This window comes from Monodelphis domestica, chromosome 5 (genome assembly GCF_027887165.1).
Source record: "Monodelphis domestica isolate mMonDom1 chromosome 5, mMonDom1.pri, whole genome shotgun sequence".
NCBI lineage: Eukaryota > Metazoa > Chordata > Mammalia > Didelphimorphia > Didelphidae > Monodelphis > Monodelphis domestica.
The window spans coordinates 37,608,105-37,632,168 of NC_077231.1; the positions used below are offsets into that span (position 1 = coordinate 37,608,105).

Here is a 24,064-nt window from a genome sequence, read left to right on the forward strand (position 1 = left end):
GAGTGGGTGGCCAACGTAAGCCTCCTTCCTGGGTTATTGGAAGGGAAGAGGAAGGCCAGGTAACCTCTTCATTTGGGCGCGACAGACTCGTACAAAAGACACTGACTCTGGGAAGGATGGGGTGGGTGCCGTGGGGCGGTGCGTGGCATTTATTGGTGATGACAGCAGGGTGGGAGCCACGACCATGGCGGCCATGGGCTCAGCCTGGCTCAGCGACAGCCATGTGGGGCGGATGCAGTGAGGATGCCCAGGAGCCAGAGGAGTCCCCACCCCTGCTCCTCCTCTCTTCCCCCAGCCTAACTAACTTAAAATCGTGGTGCGTACGAGGCAGGAAGAAGCCGGGGGTCCGTGGCCCACGGAGATCATGGCCGTGCCGAGAAGGACTTCAAGGAGCTGTGGGAGCCGACGCGGGGCCCGCAGAGGCGTGGGACCTGCTCCACGCAGCTACTCCCCCTCCAGACCCTCGTTGGCCCCCACCTCCCTCAGAGCCCAGTTCTGGGGGGCGAACAGATTGGGGGAATCCTGTCGACTGCACCCCAACATTTCCGGGTGGTCCCTGCTCCCCAACATAATTCGCTGATGGCTCCACTCCCACCTGACCCCACACCTTGCTGACTGAATCAGGTGTGGATAGGGGGTGATTGTCTGATTTCTCGTGTGTGGTTTCAGGACTCCAAGACCCCCAAGACTCCCTGGCCTTGGCTTCTCCCCATCTCCCAGTCACCTGGGGGGGGGCCTTCCTGAGCCTGGAAGAAATGGAAAGCCATTTCTACAGGAATCTCGGACTGGAGGGTGCTGCCCAAGGAGGACGGCTTGTGCAGGAGAGAAGACGAAGGTGCCAGGGGTACAGAACTGTATACGGCTAGTACTTGGAAAGTGGAGAGCCTGGGGGTCCTTAGCCCAGAAGGCCAAAGGGCCCCCTCGAGCTCCTGGAGCACTGGGGTCCAGAGCTGGCCAAGGGGACCTGGGGGCTACGCCTAGTGCCAGCCTACTGCTAGCTTCACTCCAACCTGCCAGTCAGCTCGTGCCCTGCTCTTCCTAGTTCCCATCCCACTCCCTTGGACAGACCGGGGCAGGGCGTGAGGAAGGAGCTCAGTAGCTGTCCTTGGGCCAAGGCCGGTTGCGTTGCCAGTTCCTTTCATTGTAATTATGCTCCGAGTTCCGAGCCAGGAGCCTGTCTTGAGGGTCCTGTCCGTTGGCACTAGGCAGCCCCGACGTGTGCTGACGGTGTGGCTGGTACAGGTCTTGATAGACGTCCGTGTACTCGTCCTCCAGGTGGTGAGAACTGCGCTGGGAAGATCCCGTCCACGCTTGATGGGAGCTCTCGCTGGCCTCGTCCGAAGGCATCAGGCTGTCCCGCTCCAGGGGGGAGCACTCTCCTCCTCGCTCCCCGAGCAGCTGCTGGTTCTGGCAGCAAAGCACAACCAAGCTGACTTCCCTCCCGTCCTCTCCCCAGACCCAGCCTGAGGACGAGTTTCGTCCTGATCACACTTGTTGGAGACGGGAATCTCCTCCCATCACTTCCATAACGCCGCGCCGTCTATGAGGAGATGGATGCTACGTTTTCTTGCCTTCCCCGCCCATCAGAAAGCCCCTTTGTCCTGTCTTGCTCCACCTCTTCCCACTACCCATAGAAATAAAACAACTCGCCATCCCTTATCCTCCAGAGGCTTGAAAACGAGTGCATCTGCCTTGGCAATATTTGGGAAGGGAACGGCAACTAAGGCATTCGGGCTGAGGGGAGTCCACTGAGTGTCCGCTTACCTGAAGGTCTGGGATGGCACTGGGTGGGCCCAGCAGGCCAGGTCCTGGGGCTGGGTAGTGGGTAGCTCTCCAGTACACTTCCAAGTACTCAGCCAGGTGCTCACAGGCGTCTTCCAGCTGGTTTTCATCCAGGATCACATCAAAAGATTCCTTGGGGTTTGGGGGAGGAAGGAGAGGAAGGGAGCAAGCGAGAGAGATTTTCATTCTAGAGCTAGAAGGGACCTCAGCTGTCATCTACTCCAAGTCCATCATTTTACAGATGAAGAAACTGAGGTCCAGGGAGATGAAGCACCTTGCCCAAGGTCCCATGAAGATCCAGCCTGCTGCTCCCATACTCCCCACAGTCCATCCCAACTGGCCCCCACAAAGTAGAAGGGAGAGCAGAGCTCTGGCACTCACCGGCGGGCATTGTACCAGCTTGTCGTAGGCCATCATCTGAACATTCACATGTTTCATCTGTGACTTTCCCCGGGAGCGGATCAGACGGTGAAGCACCTAGGGGACAAATAAAGATGGGCACGAGATCTCTTGGGAGGGAAATGAATAAAGTTGGGCATGATGTCATTCAAGGAAATGGGGGAGGTTCTGGGTATGCTGTCTTCAGGGACATGAGTGGAGCTGGGTATGGTGACTATGAAAGGTATAAGGGAAAATAAGCCCGGCTACCAGTGGGCTGGAAGAGAGCACAGCTGTGCTTCAGACTCAGGCTGTGAGAACAAGCTAAGCAGGAACATCCCTAGTAGATTTGGGGGACCCAGATTGGCACCATCCCCATCCCCCTTGCACCTCCCTGCTGACCTTGGGTGAGGACACTTTGACATATACGATGATGGGGGCCAGAGAGGTCTTAGCCAGCTGGGCAGGGTGGTTGATGGTGTCGGCATCCAGCACTACCAGCTGCAGGGACTTGGCCAACTCGAAGATCCGCTCGATCTCACTCTGCACCTCAGCTGTGGGGGGAGTGGTCAGCAGGTTCCCCCCACCCCCAGAGGGGGGAAACTCCAGGGCTTTGGGAGGTCCAAAAGTCTACCTTCCCCCACACTGCCTTGTGACCACAAATGTTCTTGTCGATCATAAATTCTTTGAGGGCAGTGGCTATCTAATTTCACACGTGAAGCTCTAGTACCAAGCCCAATTCCATGTACACATAAATATCTGTCGAGCTGAATTGAAATATTTCTCAAAGACATCATTCTGTTTCAGCTTGCCTAAGGACTCAGAATTAAGGTGCCTTGGTGGGGATGGGTAATGGGGTGGCATCGTAGCATGGGAGGAGCAGCAATGGGATGTGATGAGGTTGGGAGCAAATGGAGGGGGTAGAAGGAATAAGGCATCTGGAGACTAGGAGGGGCTTGGTGTGTGCTGGGAAGGGTTCTCACCAATGCTGGATCGGGCTGTGGAACGTTCAATTATAGTTCTCTTGCCTGGGTTGTTGAGCACTGAACGCTTAGCTAAAGAGAGGTCAGCTGTAACTCGAGTAATGGAGATTCTAGAGAGTAGGGGAAATGAAGAAGAGGGTCATGACTGGACTCTAACACCAATATGGCTTGACTTCTAATATCTCTCCAAGTCTAGCTACCCAATTGTCTCCTCAAAAATGACTTCAGTTCAGGCACAATGGATTAGAGAGTGTCTAATCTCACTCTATAGGGGAGACTCACCTGCCATCAAATCGATGCTTGAGGAAGTCGAAGAGTGCCTTCTGCATCATATCTGTGACCTGAAAGGGGTAGAATTAGGGTATGGAAATACTTTGGTTGGAGGGAAAACCCCTTGGAAAGGGATAGCAATAACATGGTCCCTTCTCTACATGTATCCATCATTCCCTTGGATGGGGACCAGATCTACTTGTTGCCTTTGGCATTCCCCGAGAGCTTGCCATGGGATACATGATGATAGATATCTCCAAGGGGCTTGGGGCACATGGTTGAGGTAGTTGGACTGGAAGACTACTAGCTCTACTTACCTCATAGCCTTTCAAGGAAGGCCCTACAAGCACCACAGGTCGCATGGAGGGTACCACATCATATGGGGGCACATGTTCAGCCTGAAGAGGACACAGAACATCCCATCGTTCATAAATGGTCACTTCCTCCCTACTGCACTATGTATGACTATTTATTGGACATGGATAGGATAAATAGGGTTGGGGATAGCAGCAGAGAGGTATTGGATGGCAAGTAGAAAGTCAGGATGCTTTGATCCTTCCATACCTCTCTGGTCCTCAGTTTCCTTCCTTGCTCTGCCCTAAGTTCTCAGCTACATCCTCACTATCCTCCCCTTCTCAGAGAGCTCCTGGGTTACCCTCCCCCTAAAATCTCTCCTGAATTGGACAGCTGACTCCACTCCCACTTCCTCTGTTCTGGCTTGGAGGAGAGACTCTTAACAGTTCCCCATAAATTCTGAGCCTCCCTAGCCCACAACCCCATCCTTGCACTCACCTGCTTTTGCTTCTGTTTGGCTTTTTGGAAAAGGAAATAAGAGACTGAGGTTGGTGAGGGGGGAGGGAGCCCTGGGAGAGACATGGTGGCCCCTGTCTTCCCCACACCCACACCCACAAGACACAATGGGGTGAGGATGGCCCCACTTTGTGGGAGAGGTGCCAGCTTCCCCCAGTATTATGCCTTTCCCTCCCCCCATCCTATTCCCAATCAGTCATTGTGGAAATCTCTCCCTCCCCTTACAGGCCCTTTATCCACCTGAGATGGGAAGGGGGGAGTTACCTAGAGACGGGGGAGGGGAACGGCGGTTGCCAATGTCACCAGAGGGGTTCCCAGATCTCCTGAAGTTAAACCCGGTTTAGAAGAGTGGATGGATAGAGAAGAGAAATGGAGAAAGTGAGTGGCTCCTGCCTTTCAATGCCCCCCCCACACACACACACACTTTACTACCTGCCCCATACCTAGCCTTCTGCTCCTGCTTGAGGCGGATGGTTTCCAGACGCTGAGGGCTGGGGATGAAGGCAATGTCCCCACCCTCCTTCACTAGTCTCCCAATCCACCAGTCATTGCTGTATTTCTAGAAGCAGATAGGGAAGGTAATTCAGGAATTAGGAAAAGGGTGAAGGAGAATGGGGTAATTCTTTCCTCTCCCCATAGTTTTAGGTCCTAAGTTTGTAGGCATAGGGTAGGTCAGTAATTTGGCCTAGGCAGAACAGAAGAAGGTAACAGAATTTATAATAAGAGCTAGCACTTTAAGATTGTAAAACTGTACACGTTACATCTCATTTGATCACAGCATTCATTCTAGAAAGTGTTTTTATTCCCCATTTTACATATGAGGAAACTAAGGCTGAGAAATGTTAAGTGATTTGTCCAGGGTCACACAGTATCTGTTAATCACCTCCCCAGGCTCTCCCTCCTTTGTATTACTCCCCTCTGCACCACTCCTTTCTTTTTCCTCTTCTGTTTCTCTATTGGGTAAGACAGGATTCTATACCCCAATGAATCTGCACACAGCTAGTATCTGAAGTCACTGAACTCATACCTTCCTGATTCCACGTCCCTAGCTTATTCCCCTGAGCAATCTAGCAGCCTCCAAGGGAAAATGAGGGGCTAGGAGGTTTGCCCAGAACCTTGACCCCTTCTCATCCCAAGAGGAGCTCAGGGTTCCATCACCTTAGCCCTGACTCATTCCTCAAAAATGGGGAAGAAACTGAGGGGTATGCTCCATAAGTCTTCCCTAGGAAGTAGGAGAGGAGTAAAGAAAAAGGAAGGAAGGAAGGAAGGAAGGAAGGAAGGAAGGAAGGAAGGAAGGAAGGAAGGAAGGAAGGAAGGAAGGAAGGAAGGAAGGAAGGAAGGAAGGAAGGAAGGAAGGAAGGAAGGAAGGAAGGGACAATAGTAAGAGTTGGTAAGTTTGAGGACCTAGTCTGGTGATGGTGAACCTTTTAGAAATGGAGTTCCAGGCCCTGTCCCCACCCTACCCCCCAAACCAAGTGCTGTGCCCCTCTACCAAGTGCTGGGCTGGCCCTGATCCCTCCCTTAACCCCACACAGGGAAGGGAGAAAGTGCTCCCATTGGGCTGCTGGGAGGAGGGGTGGGTGAAGTAAGGAATGTCCTCAGGGAGTTTAGAGAGGTTAGGGAGAGTGGCCCAACCACTCTGCTCCCCTCTAGCTCTGCTACCTGTGAGGCACCCACCTTCCCCACCCCACCCCCCACCATGTGCCCCTATTGGGCTGCTGGGTAGAGGGCAGAGGATGTGAAAAAATTTCATCAGGTACAGTGGGGAGGAGGAGGGGATCAGCTCCATTCGAGTCCCTCTGCCTTTCTAGTAACCAGTTCTGAGAGGGAGAGGGCAGCTGTGTGCCCACAGAGAGTGTTCTGCATGCCATCTTTGGCATCCATGCCATAGGTTCACCATTGCTGATCTAGTCTCTGGATATTGGAGGGTTAAAGTCAGATGGTCATTTGAAAGCATGTAGGGGCTGAAATCTTAGAGGGAGACCTAGGAAACTGAGAACACTCAAGATTGTGAATAGGTCAAAGCTCACCTCTTTGATATGCAGGAAGTCTCTGGCTTCAAAGTTGACTCCAGAGCCCTGGACCGGGCACTCCTCATCCAGCACCCCACAGTAACTGACATTGGTCCTCACAGCAAATGCCACTGGTTTGTGCTAAGAAACAGATTTGCAAAGAACTCATTTGAAAAGAGGGGCAAGGAAACCCTGAGTTACCCTCCTTCCCTAAGTAAAGAGTAAAAGTAAGGTGTTTGGGGAAGGCCAAAGAAATAGGAGTGACAGGACAGGTGGACACCTGGATACCTTGGCCCTCTCCAGCTGCTGCTGAGCCTGGCTCTCCACCTCTCGCCGTGCACTCTCCCTGTCCTCCTCCAGGGAGACGTCGGAGTCCAAAGATGGTCGGCTAGTGTAGGAATCTGCTGAACCCTGGTGGGGAAAGAGGCAGTGATCCAGGGTCAAGCACAACCAGAAAGCGTATGTAGACACTTTATAAAGGTGGCATGGAGACTGCAGAAGCTAGGAGGGTACCCTGAATTTGTTATGCTCTCCCTCTTACCTCTTCCATGGGGAAGGAGGAGTGGAGAAGACCTCCAGAGTTCTACTATCTTCCTATTACCATGGCTGGGGCATTAATGCTTTAGAAGCTGGTCAAAAAGTCACCAAAATCTGTGTGTGTGTGTGTGTGTGTGTGTGTGTGTGTGTGTGTGTGTGTGTGTGTGTGTGTGTGTGTGTATTTAAACCCTTACTTTCTGTCTTGGAAACAACTCTATAATGGAAAGGCAATTAGGATTTAGTGACTTGCCCAGGATGACACCTCCAGGAAGTATCTGAGGCCAGATTCGAATCTAGGTCCTCCCAACTCCAGACCTCCAGGATCTATCCACTGAGCCCCCTAGCTGCCCCACAAATCTGCATTTGACAGGATCAAGATCCACTGTGTCCACCCCCCACCACAATTGGACTTGAACTGCTAAGCTATCCTATTAGTACTATCTTTATATGATTCCTGCTATACTTCCTTTTCCCCCTTTCCTCCCCTGTTCATCCTATCTTCCACAGTAAATAGAAGAATCCCTGGACATAGGGATAACACCCAGAAATCTTGTCCCACTTCTGATTGAATAATGTCCTTTCAAGATACATGACAGTCACAGAGAGTATAGCAAAAAGAAAGAAAGAAAGAAAGAAAGAAAGAAAGAAAGAAAGAAAGAAAGAAAGAAAGAAAGAAAGAAAGAAAGAAAGAAAGAAAGAAAGAAAGAAAGAAAGAAAGAAAGAAAGAAAGAAAGAAAGAAAGAAAGAAAGAAAGAAAGAAAGAAAGAAAGAAAGAAAGAAAGAAAGAAAAATCAGATACGCCTGGCATTGGCCCTTACTTGTCTACTTATACCCATCCTGTCCCTGGGCACTGAGATCCCCCCTCTTCAACTCCTGCCTCCTCTCAGGTAGAAAAGGAAAGTAATGAGTGCCAGCAGCTGGTAGTCACCTCTTGGTGTCTTCTCCCCTACTTGCTAGGACAAAAAAGCTGCTCCAGACTAAGATGGTAACCTAAAGCCGTCTCTTTTGGCATCAGCTCCTAAGCACCTGTAAGGAAAGGCCCTGCCTATCCACCTGACCCTCATTGGCCCACCCCCTTCTCAGTCCCAGAGGATGCCAGGCTCTAGAGAACTATGCTGGTGCCAGGCAACTTGGGCAAGAATCAGGACCTGTTTGAGGAATTGAATCACTTCAATTCCATGAGATTCTAAATGCAGCATCTCCTTTCTCTAAAAGCAAGGGTTCTTGAATGTTAAGGACACTGAGTGCAGACTGTTGAGTGTACAAAATTTCTTCTTGGATGTAAGAAAGAAACAAGGAATGGAGAATGGGAGCTAAGTGAACTCTGGAACAAGTGCCAAAAAATCCTTCTAGATTAGTTTTCCCCTTCATGAAGGGAGCCCCTCATAAAATGTTTGAATAAAAAACATTAAATAAATAAAAGTTTGTTCAAGAATTTAAAACTAGTATCAATAATCATAAGAGAAATGTTCTAAATTCCTCTTGATTAGAAAAATGCAAATTAGAACAACCCCGAGGCACCCCCTCACACCTATCAGATTGACCAATATGACAGTAAAGGAAAAAGGTAAATGCTGGAGGGAATGTGGCAAAATTGGGGCACTCATGCATTGCTGTGAACTGATCCAATCATTCTGGAGGACAATTGGAACTACGCCCAAAGAGCTATAAAACTTCATACCCTTTTGCTATTGCAATACCACTACTGGGTCTATCATAAAAAGGGGGGAGGGGGGGAAGGACCTACTTGTACACAAATATTTATTGTAGCTAGTTCTATGGTGGCAGAGATTTGGAAATTGAGGGAATGTCCATCAACTGGGGCATGGCTGAACAAATTGTGGTCTATGGTGGTGATGGAACACTAGTGAGCTGTATGAAACCATGAGCAGGGTGATTTCAGAACAAGCTGAGAGATCTGCATGAACCAATACAGAACAAAATAAGAGGAACTGGGACAACGTTGTACAGTGATCAGCGGTGAAAGACTTAGCCACTCTCAGCAATACAATGATCCAGGGCAATTCTGAAGGACTTATGACAATGAATGCTATCCACCTCTGGAGAAAGAACTGTGGCAGTCAATGCAGATCAAAGCAGACTGTTTTTCTCTTTAGTTTATTGATGGTGTTATATGAGTATTCTCTTACAACAATGTCTTGCATGATAATACATGTATAACTCAGACTGAATTGCTTACCATCTCCAAGAGGAGGGAGGAAAAGGAGGAAGAGAGACAATTTTGATCTTATAATTTTGGAAAACATATGATGAAAATTGTTATTATATTTAACTGGGAAAATAAAATATCTTAGAATTTAAAAAATTAATTTAAAGCTGGAAGGGACCTTAGTGATTACAGGACCTAGAACTGCAAGGGACCTTATTCCTTACCTCCATATAATACAGATGAAGAAACTGAGGCCCAAGGAAGAAACAGTCTATGGTTACATTGATAGTAAGTAGCAGAGCTGTTAACTGAACTCAGACCTCTGACTCTGAAGCCAGTGCTCCTTGCTTTACACCATGTCTCCCTCTCACTACCTTGAAATGTTTCTTTGTATCTAGAAGACATGAAATCTTGAGTAATTCTAGCCAAAGGATGGAAGTCTAGATAAGAAAGTTTGTAGAGAGAAAAGGTAGAGGGGAGGCATCAGATCAGCTTCCTGGATAGTCCAGGCTCATAGACATATCCTCAGGACTCCTTGTCCACCTTAACAACGACTCTTACCTTCCGTCTTAGAATCAATCCCATGTTTAGTTCCAAACAGAAAAGGTGGCATAGGCTTAGCAATGCCAAAGTTAAGTGACTTGCCTGTGATCGAACAGCTAGGAAGTGTCTAGTAGGCTTGGACTCTCAATCCACTGAGCCACCTAGCTATCTGCTCAGGTCTACCTTTAAATCTAAGAGTGTTTTTGACAGACAGAGCCAGAGTTTTTTGATTGGAGACAGAAACCATCTAAGCATGAGAAGAAACCACACTTAGGACACAAATTTGCCCTCCCACGAAAGCTCTCCATTCCGTCCATATTAGGGAAGGTCAATCTTGGCACAGTCTCTAGTCTTAAAAAAAAAAACAAACAAAAAACAGGTGGCCTAGAACCATGGAAAGAGGATGATGGAGAAGTCTGATTTTACATAGAAGAGCAACCTGCTCGCTATGGTCCACTTTCCCTGAGAGGAAAATAATAGACTGGAATTCCCATTTGCTCATTCATGCAATAACCCTTTATTATATCCCTGGCTGTTAGATGTGTTCCAAGTTTGAAGGACTGTGCCAAGGGTTGAACTATGGGATTATCCTTCAGTTTTAGCTGTTCTAAGGCTCTCTTCTATCCACACCACATCCCCCAATTCCCATCTAAGTTCTCTTCTCTCTCTGCTCCCTGGGCAGAATCAGGAAGAATTATTTGGGGGTTCTTATTGAGGGTCAGCTCCATCATTTCTTTCACCCAGCCTCAAGTGTGAAGTGACTTCTCTATCTTTTATGGCATCTGTCTTGTCATTAGACATCATATAATATTTATCTGCTGCTTCTTCCCCTTTGAGAAGATAAGCAGGGATGATAAAGCATTTACATCGTGTGCCTCCTCCAGAACCCAATTCATATTTGTGTCACTCCTAGCATTCAACTCAGTGACACAGTAGATAGCACATGATTTATATGTTAGAGTTTGGAGGATTGTTGTTACTGGTCAGTCATTTTGAGTCATGACCCCATTTGGGGTTTTTTGGCAAAGAAACTGGAGTAGTTTGCCATTTCTTTCTCCAGCTCACTTTACAGATGAGGAAACTGAGGCAAACAGGGTTAAGTGACTTACCAGGGTCATAGAGCTGCTAAATGTTTTAGGATTAGTGGATTCTGATTCATCCATGAAAACTCCCTCCAAAATGCAAATCAACAATTCATCTACACCCAGTCTCTGCCTATCTACCAGTTTGGGGCATTGAGATTCAATCATATCTCTTCCTCCCTTGCCCCAACTTATGGAGAAATGAATTAATTTATGTTGACTTAGTGTTATGAATGTTTCTGACCAGACAGGATCATAGATCTAGAACAGGAAGGGGCCTTAGAGGTCATCTAGTCCAACTCTCTCATTTCACAGGTGAGGAAACTCACTTGTCTGAGGTCATTCAGGCAGTACCAGAGGTAAGATTTGAAGCCAGGATCTCAAACTTTAAAGACAGTTCCTTTTCCCATGTCCCATGTCAGAGGCAATATGGTGTAGTTTAAAAAAAAAAAAGAGTACTGGATAGTTGGTAGATCTGGGTTCAAATCCTGAGCTTGGGCAAATAATTTCATCTCTTTAGGTCTTTAATCTATAAAATGAGAGTGAGACTAGATGTTTTCTAAGATCTCATCTAGGATCCACTCTTAGCACACAGACCTAGCATCCTGCCATTACCTTGGAGAGGGCAAGGCAGTTCTGCCAAGCCAAATCTTGGAGACCCAAGTTCTTTCTTTCCCCTCACACAAGGCAGCCAGAGGCATAGTGCTGTGGAGCTGCTGGGAGTTGGCATGATGCCCTGGTGGTGCCCCCCTTGCTTGGTGAGTGTGTGGGCAGGCTGCAGCACCGCTCTTTCCTGGCTCAGGGAAGGGAAAGAAGGAAGATGAGCCTGTGGATTTATTTAGAGCCCGGATCTGCCTCCTACTGCTTCAGTGGGGACCCTGGAGAGAGGGAGGATTGAAGTCGGTGGAGGGCACTGGGGGAGGAGGTGATAGATCTAGGAACCAGAGTGGGGGAAAGAATGGGCGCAGAGCCAGAATGGCCAGGATAAAGGCTTCTTTCCTTACCATCCGCACCAAGTTCTCTCCCTTCTTATTTTTATTCCTCTTTTCTGAGTGACATTTCTCTGCCACTTGGCTAAGCTTCTCAAAGAAATCCTCTGCTTATTCACCAGGGATGAGAAAGACCTGCCAGGTCCCTCTGGGCCTCAAACATCCCTTCTCAGGCACAAGCTGACACCCTGGGTAGTACCAGCTGCCCCCTCAACAAACATAACAGATGAGACCCATAAGGCCTTGGACAATGAATCAGAATGCCAGACAATTAGCCCCCTGTGGTGCAGCCTAGAACAAAGGGAGCCCCCAACTGGGAGCATCTTGGATACCCCTTGTAATCTTACCTCTCCTACCAGGATGTACTCCCTGGTTCCCTTAGGCCACATCTAACCTAGGGTTTGGCTGGGTCTGGGATAGATGGGAGAAGGCTTGCAGGTTGTCCCTTCAAAAAGCTCTTTGACTTAGACCCTAAGTATCTGTTACCTTCACCTAGAATTCTAGAGACACCTTTTGGGACATTGAGGAATTTTCTCCATGGGATCAGGAGAGAAGGGAGGGGCAAGCATCCAGGGGGCCCAATAGCTGCTACCAAACCTTTTGCTCTGTCCTCCCCAGCATTCTTCACCCCCCCCTTTCCCCCAATCGTCCCACCTCCCTCTGATCACCAGAATTCTTGCCTAATGAGCTGATTTGTCTCCAAAGAGTCAGGAGATAAAAGCAAAGATGAAAATTAAATATTTATCGGTCGCCTGTTTCCCTGAGCAAAAAGCTTCCTCCATCCTCAGGCCCTCCATCCTCTGGCTCCCTCAGCCCCATCACCCAGATTTTTTTTCTGCTGAGAAAGCAACGGAGTCATCTGGCACCAAAGTGGTCATGTGTAGGCAATCCCAGGAATCTGGTGGGCAACTCAAGCTCTGGCCCACTTAGCCCAATTGTGTGTGCAGTGCTCAGGTCTCAGCCTTTCCCAGGAGTTGGAGCAGGAGGTGGGGAAGTTTGGAAGGTAGGGGAGAAGCAAAGACCCTGGGGGGAGGGCAGGAAAAGAGTTGTCTACTTTGGAGCCCCTTTGGGAGAATCCCCCTCTCAGGAGGCTCCTGACCACGTTTTGGCCAGAGGGGCCAAAGCCCCAGGAACTCCCTGCCCCCCCCCCCCCAGGTGTTTCATATCCAGCAAGTTGCTCCATCTCTCCAAAATTCATCCAGAACCCGATCCCACTGATTTCTGACTTGAGGCTCCCGGGTCCAAGCAGTTGCGAGCCCGTTAACTCTTTCCTGGTGTCCTGTTATTTCTCTCGAGTTCGTCCTCCCAAGCCTCGTCTTGCCCCACGTTAACCCTATCCCTAACGCCTCTGACTCTAGTGGCATCCCTCTTCAGGGGCTGCTGACCACTCGGAGCTTCCTTGCCCCTCCTCCCCCTGGGATCTCCACGAGCTTAACTGTTCCGGTCCTCACGTTCCTTCCCCCACCCCAGCGCCAACCCCAGAGTTCGCAAGCCCTTCGAGCCAGGTGGGGGGGAGAGGGGGGGAGAGGATGGGAAAACAGTAAGCGGGAAAATCGCCCTCCTTCCTTTCCGACAGTCCCTTCCCCTCTCCCACAGTCGAGATGTTTTTCAGCTCTCAGAACGGGAGGCGGAGGGGGAAGGGGTGATGATGTCCCCAACTTCCCCACCTCCACCAGCATGGGCACTCACCGCCTCCGAGTCCTCAAACCCGGGCACGTAGGAGTCGTCATACATGGGGGAGTCCGGACTGGGGAGCGCTCAGGGCCTCAGGGGGAGGGAAGGGACAGCCCGGGGCAGGGATCGAGGGCAGCGCCCGGGCCTGGGAGATGCCACCGAAGCCGGGGAGCCGGGCAGGCGATGAGGGAGCGAGCGGAAAAGACCAGCTGCCAGGAGCTCAAACCTCAGCTCTCTCTCCCCGACCACCCTCTTCCCCTCCCTCTTCCCAGCCCTCTCCACACACCAGGCTGGTCCCACCCAGAGCGCTGCCGAGGAATCCGGCTCCGGCCCCTACAACAATAGCGCCCGCCCACCAGCCTCCCCCCTCCCCCAGCTCCTAGGAGGGAGGGAGGCTTGGGCGGGGTGGGGGGTGGAGGGGAGGAAGACAGAGTGGGGTGAAGAGGTAGGGTGGATCCCTAAGCACCTATCCCGCTAAAGGGAACGTGGGGGAGTGGAAGGGTGGAGGAAGGGGAGGAGGGCTTGGGAGAGAATTGGGCGGGGCGAGGAAAGATGTGGAGACAGACACACAGAAACCCAGGAAATACTCCTCAGGGAAACAAAGGGCTGAGGGGGAAGGGAGGGGAGACAGAGAGAGAAAAAGATGCAGCTAAGCAGAGGAGTAGAGAAATATCAGAGGAAGAAAGCGGGGAGGCTGAGGGAAAGAACAGAGCCACGAAGTGGAGAGGCCTAGACAGCACAAGAGGAAGGGGTGTGCTCTCGGGGAGGGGAGTGGATGGAAAAAAGGGTAAAAGACAGGAGGAGGGAAAGACAGCAAGAAAAGGCATGTGAAGGGGTTGGGGATCTCTTGAGGACTCCAGGTCAAAGCCTGCAGGTTTTGCCCTTTCTCCACCCCTCCCAAAGCTCAGCAGGTGTCTGAAGGATGAGGAGCTGAGGCAAAGGACCACACTTCCCAACCCAACTCGAGGACTACTGAGTGAGTGGGCTGGGCACTGCCCCTCGGAGAGGATACTTTTCTGGGTGAGAATAAACGCCCCCCCCCACTCCCTTTGCCCACCCAAAAGTGGAACAAGAAGTATGTAGGGAAATGGGTCATTTGGTTAGTCCCTGAGCATCCTCAGTACCTCGGACAGAGCTGAGGGTTTGATGGGAGGCTGCCCAAGGGGAGAGTGCTGAAACCACGTGTTGAAGTCACTTTTCCTTCAAGGCCCAATTTAGGGGCCTCTTTCTCCAAAAAGACTTTACTTCTTGCAGCTGCCCCAAATCTGAAAAGTGATCTCCTTTTTGTTAAATTTCCCATAACACTTTGCCTGGTGTTCTTCTTTGAACTTTTTACACTTTCCCTTGTATCACAATTATCCCTCTGTGGGTTTGTATGGGTGCATGAATCTAGCTTGCTAGCTCCCCTTATTTTAAGAGTTTTAAAAACTGTTAAGCTAGGGAGCAACTAGGTGGCTCAGTGAATGGAGAACCAGGCCTGTCGATGGGAGGGAGGCCCTGGGTTCAAATTTGGCCTCAGAGACTTCCTTGTCACTTAACCCCAGTTGTCCAGCTCTTACTGCTCTTCTGCCTTGGAACCAATAGATAGTATTGATTCTGAGATGTAAGATAAGAGTTTAAAAAAGAGCAACACAACCCTGTTTTAAGAGCCTAGTTGTATCTATCTTTACATACCTATTACCTAGAATTACAGCTTGTACCAAGCAGCTGCTTAATAAATGGTGTTCAGTTGGATGATTAAACTCTGAGGAAGAAAGCAGGAATATAGCTTTGGGTGGGGGACCTGGAATGAATGTAAATCAGCATGCCCTGTGAGTATCAGGGGTGAGCCTCCTTATCTCCATCCAGTCACTGGTACAGATGTCAAATTCCCTCCTTCCCACAGAAATTGAGGGAGGTGGGCAGCACATCTCTGAAAATATTCCTCAACCTCAAAGCATTTAAGAGCTCTTCCAGATCCTCTGTGATCTGTCATTTTTGGCTCTGTCCTCTCCCCATTCTCTGGGAAGAATAAAGAGGAAAAATCATTTGGATTTGCCTAGACACAAATTGAAAACTGTCATATTGAGGGAGTCTACCCTAAGGGGACAAACTAAGCCAGAGAGGGAAAAAGAACTAAAAGAGAAACCCAGGCATTCTGACCTCCAGATCCTTGACTGAGAGTAATTGTTCACTTTCCCATTTTCCATTTCTCCCAAGGAGAGTGCACTAAGGAACCTGTCAATCCAAATCAGTCTAAAAAAGCATTTATAAAAAGTCTACTGCTATGTCCTTCCTCTTTCAATAGTGGAAAGGGGAATAGAAGTCTAGGGCTGGGGGAGGAGAAGGAGGCAACAATGAATGTATCAGCATTACAATTTTTCAGCAGAGGGGACAGGATTTCAAAACTAATGGGGGCACTTGAGAAGCAGGATTGGAGCAACCCTAGGAGGCTGAGAGGAGACATTATGGCATGAGAAAATGAGTAGTGAAATGGGAATCAGGAGAACTGGCTTCTAGTTTTGCCTTTGTCTCTAACTAGTAGTTGACCTTGGCTGAGTCACTTAGTCTTATCTGTGGGCCCAAATCTCCTCATTTGTAAAATGTGGGGATTGGATGAGATGACCTTTAAGGCCCATCCAACTTGAACCGTCCTAGTCTGAGAGTTTGTGAAACAGGATTCTGTGTTTTAACTTCAACTCTGTCATTGATTTCCCTTTCCATGCTTCAATTTCCTTGCTCTGTAAAATGTTCTTGAGCTCTCCTCTCATATTCTTTTAGCAGAATACAGAGAAAGAATTGAGGTTAGAAGTAGAAAAGCACCCTAAGAGAAAAGCAGGAGGTAGCATACATATGCTGGGCAAGTCAAACTAGCACCAGCACCAGTCTGACCACCATCTTCACTCAGGCCTGACAGAATCAGCTCAGGAACCTGGGCACAAGAGTCTTGGGAATAGTGGTGCTGCACCCTCCCCAAAACCACCAGACCTGCTTCCAGCCCAGCCTGCATAGCCATTGATATGGTGAGAAATCATTGTAGACAGGTGGCCCACCTTCCTCCTCACCACCAGAGACAGCTGCTGACCAACTGCCACCAACAGGCAGGGGAAATGGGAACCCTGAGATTGGTGATCCCCCCAGACCACCAATCCTGCTTGCAGCCAAACCTTCAAAGCCATCATCTGGGAAGGTACCTCCTATGGAGGAGAGCTAATCATCCCCAACAACTGTCCATTGACTCTCTCTCTCTCTCTCTCTCTCTCTCTCTCTCTCCCTCTCTCCCTTCTCTCTCTCTCTCTCTCTCTCTCTCTCTCTCTCTCTCTCTCTCTCTCTCTCTCTCTCTCTCTCTCTCTCTCTCACACACAAACACACACACACACACACACACACACCCCACAGCTCACCCTCAGACCTGGCAGGCAAGCCAGTCAAGTGGGAGTATCAGGGCACTCTGAAAGAAAGAGAGGAAGTTGTGTGTATTTGCCAGGCAAATCAGACCACCACCACTACTACCTTGACCACCATCTCCCCTCAGAACCTGAAGGCCACAGCCCAGGACCTTGAACCCAAGAGCCCTGAGAATAGCACGTCTCGATTCCAGCCCAGTGCCCACAGCCATCATCCTGGGAAGCAACCCCTGTGGAGATGCAGCCTGGCAACTGCTCCTGTAGGTGTTACAGCCACAGCTACTAAAGACTCAGAAAGCAAAGTTCTTGCCGCCTTGGCACAGTCAAATAGTTCAACATCAGAAACTGATAGGATTATATTGATGGAAATGACATTAAAGAAGCATTAAGATCTGTTTTGTTACTAGACCCTTAGGACTTTGGAGCTGAAATCTTCCAATGTGCTGGCTCCTCCATTAGAATGGGAGCTCTTTGAAAGCAGAGACAGTCTTACTTTTCTGGGTATACCCCCAGACTGAGCACAGTACTTTGCACATAGCGAGTGCTTAATAAATGTTTTATTTCTTCATTCAAAGAGAAATTTTGCCAGGTTCTCTGAGCTAAAGAATGGGCCTATCAGAACAAGATCTTTCCCTCTCTCCCTTGAGCCCCTTCCCTGGCCCTTTATTTCTCCTCTTGTCTCTAGGGAATAAATAACATATTCAGAGGCAACAAAACATCAGGGTATAGCCAAGGTCTGTGAGTGTGAGAAGGCAAGGACTAGCCACAGCTTAAATACTGCCAAGGGCATTTGCTTTGCTAGATTTGTAGTGTCATAAACTGTCCTGTCCCAACTTGGTTTTTTTGTTTTGTTTTGTTTGTTTTAAATCTTTACCTTCTGTCTTAGAATCAGTTCCAGGGCAGAAGAGCAATAAGGGCTAGGCAATTTGGGGTTAAGTGACTTGCCCAGGGTCACACAGCTGGGAAGTATCTGAGATCATACTTGAATTCGGGACCTCTGATCTCTAGGCCTGACTATCCACCGAGTCAACTAGCTGCCCCTCCAACATGTTCTTAAAAGTTGGCCCTCCCCAACTCAGAGTATTGGGGACAGAAACTTCCCTCAATGCATGGGTTATCATTCTAACCATTTACTAGATCATAGGTCCATGCCCTTCATACCTACACCTATCTTACTGGCTTATCCTACCTAAAGCTGTGCCCCATCCTCTCTCAAGCCTACTCTGTGCCACTCCAGGAACATTAAAAAGTCACTGAATGATGCAATTTTCTAGGATCATAGGATTTAGAATTGGAAGAGACCTTAAAAATCATCTAGTCCTAACCCCCTCATTTTACAAGAAAGGAAACTGAGGCTCTGGGTTAAAGTGACTTGTTCAAATCACAAAAGAAAAATGACAAGCCATAGACCTTGGATTTAAGCCAAAGCCATCTCACTCCCAAACTGATGCTCTTTCTAAGACATTAGACTTCTTGGAAGTACATTTTTATGATTCCAAGTTGCATCTGTTACACTGAAGGCTCAAAATCTGGGTACAGTAACACATCAGGTGGGAGGAGGAGTGACAATTTTCAAACAGGAAAAGGATGTTCAATTTTCACAACTTGCCTAATGCACCTAAATGTCCAGGATCTGCCCTGGTTTGCCAGCCTTTTTACCATTTTTACCCTTTCGTTCTCCTCAGTTTCCCACCACAACACCATGTCTGCCTGATACAAACCTAACATCTCCCGGTTCCACACTTAGGCTATTCCTCTAAGGGCTCACTTTGCTAGCAACATCTATTAGAATATTCTCCATGGAACAGCACAATTAGGAGGAGAGAGTTGAAGGCATAAGAGAACCAGGGATCCCCTTCCCCAAAAGGGAAATGGGCTGAAGGAGGGGGGACAAACTCCTGCTCTTAACTCAGTAATAAATGACAACCGACCAATCACAGCTGGTGAAATGCCACCTACCAGCTTTTCAGACATCAAAAAGGGCAAAGCCCAGGACTGGGGGAGGGAGATGCAGGTGAGTCCTAGGCATACATAGCTGGCCCTAAAAAACAACCTATCTGCCCCCAGGTGAACCGGAGAGCAGAGCAGGATACCACCCAGAGCACTGATAAGGTAGAAGCTATTGGCATCCCTGGACGCCATCCTACTCGGCTGCCTCCAGGATCTGGACGGAACCCCCAGCAACTCCCAGGTGAAATTCGGAGCCAGAGGGGGGGAGGGGAGCGGCAACCGACCATAGTCCTCCCCTCCCTTTCCCAGGCAACTCTGACTCCTGCCTCTTTCCCCTTTACATTCCGTCCTCCCCAACCTGGAACTCGGTACCAGTCCAGTACAAATACCCACGTTTCCCTCTCCTCTGGCCCCTTCCTTTCCTCTGCCCACACCAGTGACTGATTCTGCCATCTCTTCTCTGGCTCCCCATCGCTACTACCTTTCCCAACTGAGCACGTCCACCCTGCCGGGGGCAGCTTGTGCCGAGATACCCCCTCCCAGACCTGTCCATGGAGCCCGCTGGCTTAGGGCCGTGGTTACCTCGTTCAGCAGAAACGTTGCACTGGAGTCAGAAAAAGACATAGACAGGGTTAGCGGCGCCCCCGGGCCGGCAGCTCAGAGGCGGAAGCAAGACCACCGCAGTCAGCCGCCAGGCACAGGCACACAAGCTCTCGCTTGCTTGCCTGGCCTCACCCAGCACCAGTCGGGACCTGCTTCACCAGCCTCCTCCGCTTTCGGTTCCCTCCCCTTCTCCTCCCTTTTCCTCTCTCTCTCTCTCTCTCTCTCTCTCTCTCTCTCTCTCTCTCTCTCTCTCTCTCTCTCTCTCTCTCTCTCTCTCTCTCTCTCTCTCTCTTTCTCTCTCTCTGTCTCTCTCTCTCTCTCTCTCTCTCTCTCTCTCTCTCTCTCTCTCTCTCTCTCTCACACACACACACACACACATTCTTCATTTTGTGCTCCGTCCCATGTCCCTCTTAGTCTTGTCTATTCTTTTCAGGTCCACTCTCCCTCTGCCCTTTTCTCCCTCCCTCAGGAAACATCCCCATGCAGGTACTCCCAAGAACACCCAGGTGGGGGGCGGGGTGGGGGGCGTGGACGTCATTCTCATTGAACATTATATAGTTCCAATGAAATGGTCCTTTTGATCCTGACCCCTTAGTGCCTGAAAACTAGCTGCCATGCTCCCATCTCCTGCTATATTACTTTGGGGATAGCTTAGCCTGGGGTGGGGTGGGGGGGATCAAGGGGAGAAAGAAGAGAGGGTGACGGAATTAAGACTATAGGAAGCATCTGGGGGCGCCCACAACTCCTGAATCCCACCGGTGAACAATTCATCCCGAGTCACCTACTTCCAATAGCTCTGCAAACTAGCTAAGCCTTTGCTTCCAGAAAGGAAGCGTCAAGGCTGCATGCAGCATAGCTACAAATAATAGCAGAAACCATTCAATTGGCATGTTACTTATGAACAATTTTCATGGCTTCTTCTTAATGCTGAAGTCGACTGCAATCCCATTTTGGTTCCCCAGTTTCCTGCTCCTTCCTCGCTGTCACCTCCCTTCTATTCCCAATCCCCCTGCCCGCCCCCAGCTTCTTCCGGATCAGTCTGGTGACAACCCAAGTTACTTCACGTGGGTGCTCCCACTTGGCCACCCGTTTGTTGCCTCTGGCCTCTTCCTACCTCTCCGGGTCCCAGGGTTTCAGGGTGGCCGTCCAGTCCTTGTTCCCAAACCAGCTGCACTGTGTACTCTCCCCTCAACTGCTCTAGACCAGAGGTCCTCGGGGATACTGGGCGGGGTGGAGTGCGGCTGGCCGGGGAAGCTCAGAGGGACAGTTCATCTTTACCAGTGTTTTGGAATCCCTCAGCCCGGAGTGGGTGGGGACCTCCGAGGGCTAGAGTGGCCCTAGGCCAGCAGGAGGCGCTGCCTTGGGGTTCTAGATGCGGACGTTAGCAGTAGGCAATAATATACCTAGCCCTTCCCGGTCCTTCTTCAGTGGAACCAATCCTTCCTCCTTCCTCTGGTTCTATCGCTTCCAGCCACGACCCCCCTCTGGTTCCTTCTCTCCAGCCTAGACCCTCTAGATACCTTCTCCTTCTCAACTCCCCTCCCCAGCCCGGGATGTCCAGACCATTGGGACTGACTTACCTCCATCCTGCCGGCCCCGCCGCCCCCTCGGAGCACGCCCGTCCTCTCCGTTCCTAGCAGAGCCAGACCGAATCCCGGGACGTTGTTGCCAGGCTAGAAGACAGGAGTGGCCGGAGTAACCCGGACCAGTCCCCGGGTCAGCGCCCCCCCCACCCCCTTTCGGCTGGCACGTCAAACAGGACAAGCCCAAGTCCTGACGGGGGGAAGGGGGGAGAGAAAGGATGGGGGCAGGGTGGTGGTAGTAGTGTTTCTTCTGAAGCCCAAGTCTAGTTGTCTTTCTGCCCCCTCCCCGCCAAGAGCTTACCCAGTCCCTCTTCATTTCCCCCATCTTTCCCCACCCTCTGAGTTTCTGAGTTTCCACCACCCCCCCTCCCTTCCGAGGTCCTCTACTAGCCCGGAGGGAGCCCAACCTCCCCCAGGTATAGAGCAAGCAGACAATATGAACCAGGACCTTGGTTTCACCCTGAAACCAAGATTTTTCCTCTACCCCAAGTCAACCTGCTCCTTCACCCTTTTCCATCCAATCACATCACTTCCCAATCTGGGGATCTGAGAACTTTCCACTTGCCCAAGAAGTCAAGGCTTCCTCCGCCCCCCCCCCCCATCCACCCAGCTCCAACATCCCACCCCTCCCTTCCATCCCCGGGGGAGCTAGGTTGTGAGAAGAATGTCATTGCCAATGCTAGATCCTTGTTTGACCTCCTTTCAGGCTGTCCCCCTACCCTCCACCTCCACCCATATCTCCAGCTAAGAAATCTGAAAGAGGAAGGTGGCCATGGGTTTTTGATTGTCTCATCTACCTCCCCTCCACCAATCGAAAGCATTGAGTGTGTTCTCCCCTCCCCACTCCCCCCCCCAATTATTCAGCTCCAACTATTCAGAGGAATGAGGTTTTGTGTGTGTGTGTGTGTGTTTCCCCAGGGTTTTTACTTTGTATAGGTTTGGAGTGAGCAGGGATAGTGCCAGCCATTTGGCAATGTGAGCTGGAGGAGAATCGCTCCCCCTTCCCCATACCACCTGCTGACCACAGCTAATGGAGTGGCTCCTTTGGGCCTTGGGGCCATCTTGAGTTACCCAGGGAGGAGCTTTGGGGTGGGGGCTGGCCTGGTTAGAGCATTTGCCCCCCCTTTTCTCTCTCACTCCTCTCCCTCTCTCCCAGAGCCTATAGTCCAGAGAAATGCCATTTCCACTTCACCCCACCCCCTTGCTTTTAAATAGAAACGTCAATTGTTTCTTTCTGAGCCTGAAGGTGTGTGGGGGGGGGGGAATTGGGGTAAGCAGCTAAAGAACTCTGTCTCCTCCACTGTTCTCCTTCCCCCATCTCTACCTCAGAAGTCCCGTTAGAGATACCCTCCTTCTGTCGTAAAGAGGGGTAAATGGAAACCAGCCTAGAAGCCTGGCCTTGAACTTCCCCTCTCTTTAGGGTCTCCAGTGTAGGATTGCTAGCAGTTCCTTCATCAACCCTCCCCCCAACTCCATCCTAGATCCAGATTCCTTTCTGCCCACCTGGAATCTTTTCTTCCTCCAGACATCCCAGACCCTGGCCCCGGGCACTGACCTCCCAGATCTTGGGATCTTCCAGGTACTCCTCTAGCACTCCGGGGGGGGGGGGTGCTAGAGACTGGGGTAGGGGTGCTGGAAAGGACTCTCAACACATCCGTGTTCTTACTGGAACCAATAAGCTCTTCCCTCTACCCCGCCCCCCATCTTCTCAGCAACGAGACTCCGGAGTGTCTGGAGGCATCAACGTGCCCTCCCCTCTACTTCCTTTAGTCTGTCCCAAATCAAGACCGCAGGGAATTGCAATCAGTACCAAAAGGGCATCTTAGGGCAGAGAATGGAGTTCACGTTGTCCATCCCTCTATCTCTAGGAAGAAACAGCCCAGGCTAAAGCAAAGCTCTGTTTCTTGAGTTCGGAGAGGTCTTTGGGGAGGGATCCTCCCTGACCAGCTACAGAATATCAGAGTGGGGAAGTTCTTCTGAAATCTAACCTCAGTCCTTCCTGTTGTAAATGTATCCTCTCTCTTCTGGGCTCCTCCTCTGGGCCCACGATGTTATTCAATGCTTCCAGGCAGTTTCAGGCTCCATCCCCTGACACAGCACTTGCTATAAATATGTCTGGAGAGGTTCTTGCTTATGGACCCAGCATCTGGTGAATGCTCCCATCCCCCATTAAATTCTCTCTGGGGGACTTGGGCTGTGGCTTAAAGACCCTCTCTGCTGGTTTTGTGGCTTCCAGTCTGCTAGTTGGGGGGGGGGGGCGGCGGTGCTCCCAATGTCTGAGGACAGAGACAGAGGAGGTACCTGGATTCTTCTCCCAAGTATCCTCCTCCACTTGCTGACTAGACTTTGCCAGAGGCCTAAATATTCCTTAGCCTCTTTCTATTTTGTGCTCTGGGTTGGAATGATGTGATGTCTGCTCTACCGATTGCAAGATTCTTGAATTTGAAGAAGCAGAGAAAGAACAGAGATGCCCTTTGGTCAAAGTGCTAGTAAGAACACTGGGTGTGGCCTTCAGGGTTTGCTAGATGAAGGGTCCTCTTAAGGGGATTGGAGAATTCAGCTTGACAACTGCCTTCTCTACTGTTAACATTTACCTAGTTTAGCCTAGTCTTTGGGAGCCCTTTTGGCACTTCCTGAAACTCAGAACTGGAGGAGAGGCAATAGTTTTCAAATTTTTCAGGCAATCTGAGGCACTCTGTGGTGACCTGGAGTCAGGAAGACTTGCCTTCAGATTTGAGTTCAGACACAACTATGTGACCTTGGCAAGTCACTTAACCTTAAATTGCTTCCATTTCCTCATCTGTAAAATGGGGATGATAAAAGGCTGTTAAGAGGATAAAATGAGATATGTTATTATTATCCAAAGCAGAATAGATGAGGGCAAAGCAGATGAAATTGAAACCAGGGATCCCAACAAGGAACAAGGAGTGGGAAAGGGGACACCAAGAAAGGGAGAGGTCAGACAAAAAAGATAATGGGTTGGGGGTCTGAAGGATAGAAATCTCCTAGGGAAAGGATTTTCCCAGGGAAGGGAACAGCTGGGACCTCCAAGGACTTGTAAAGAGGAGGGCTGGATCTGGGGGATTAGAGGCTCCAGTCTTGCTCCATAGGGGTTGTGGTACTGCTGATGGGAAGCAGATAGTTTGGAGAAGATACAGAGATCCTGTGGGGAGATTCTGGTACTCTTTCAGCTAAACGTGTGTTTGTGAGGGTGAAGAGTGTTTCTCTTGATTCCTTATCTGTTCCCTCCTCCCTCGGCACCATGGATCTCTCAATCAGCAGTAGCATTAGCTCCATATCACCTTGAGGGCT

General features: G+C 50.0%; 1 protein-coding gene and 1 long non-coding RNA gene across 4 annotated transcripts in view; one reads left to right on the plus strand and one right to left on the minus strand.

The window, feature by feature from the left end:
* Nucleotides 1-117: 117 nt before the first annotated feature.
* CACNB3 (calcium voltage-gated channel auxiliary subunit beta 3) lies at nt 118-20,871 on the minus strand. Of its 3 annotated transcripts, none has more exons than XM_056798349.1 (13): nt 20,750-20,871; nt 6,524-6,646; nt 6,254-6,376; nt 4,667-4,782; nt 4,488-4,546; nt 4,206-4,225; nt 3,731-3,811; nt 3,426-3,484; nt 3,144-3,253; nt 2,563-2,714; nt 2,164-2,259; nt 1,765-1,914; nt 118-1,407 (listed from the first exon to the last, which is right to left on the minus strand). In XM_056798349.1, the coding sequence occupies exons 1-13, from the start codon at nt 20,753-20,755 to the stop codon at nt 1,093-1,095; spliced, it is 1,410 nt and encodes a 469-aa protein (XP_056654327.1). In that variant the 5' UTR covers nt 20,756-20,871; the 3' UTR covers nt 118-1,092. The 3 variants fall into 3 exon arrangements, with proteins under 3 accessions (XP_056654327.1, XP_007506583.1, XP_001364465.1); XM_007506521.2 differs by lacking the exon at nt 20,750-20,871 and adding an exon at nt 19,149-19,586; XM_001364428.4 differs by lacking the exon at nt 20,750-20,871 and adding an exon at nt 13,246-13,552.
* Nucleotides 13,544-24,064, plus strand: part of LOC107650500 (uncharacterized) — a 14,654-nt gene continuing 4,133 nt past the window's right edge. The window contains exons 1-3 of the long non-coding RNA XR_008912076.1: nt 13,544-13,675; nt 14,134-14,250; nt 18,684-18,807. This is a non-coding gene — a long non-coding RNA (uncharacterized LOC107650500). The remainder of the gene's footprint in view (nt 13,676-14,133; nt 14,251-18,683; nt 18,808-24,064) is intronic.

What these genes read in the sequence shown, in the direction of transcription:
- CACNB3 (XM_001364428.4), bottom strand. Translation starts at nt 13,290, where the DNA reads ATGTATGACGACTCCTACGTGCCCGGGTTTGAGGACTCGGAGGCG. An exon ending in CTTCCTTGAAAGGCTATGAG is followed by an intron (nt 3,485 to 3,730) that starts GTAAGTAGAGCT and finishes TACCCCTTTCAG; the next exon opens with GTCACAGATATGATGCAGAA. An exon ending in GTGCCATCCCAGACCTTCAG is followed by an intron (nt 1,408 to 1,764) that starts GTAAGCGGACAC and finishes CTTTGCTGCCAG; the next exon opens with AACCAGCAGCTGCTCGGGGA.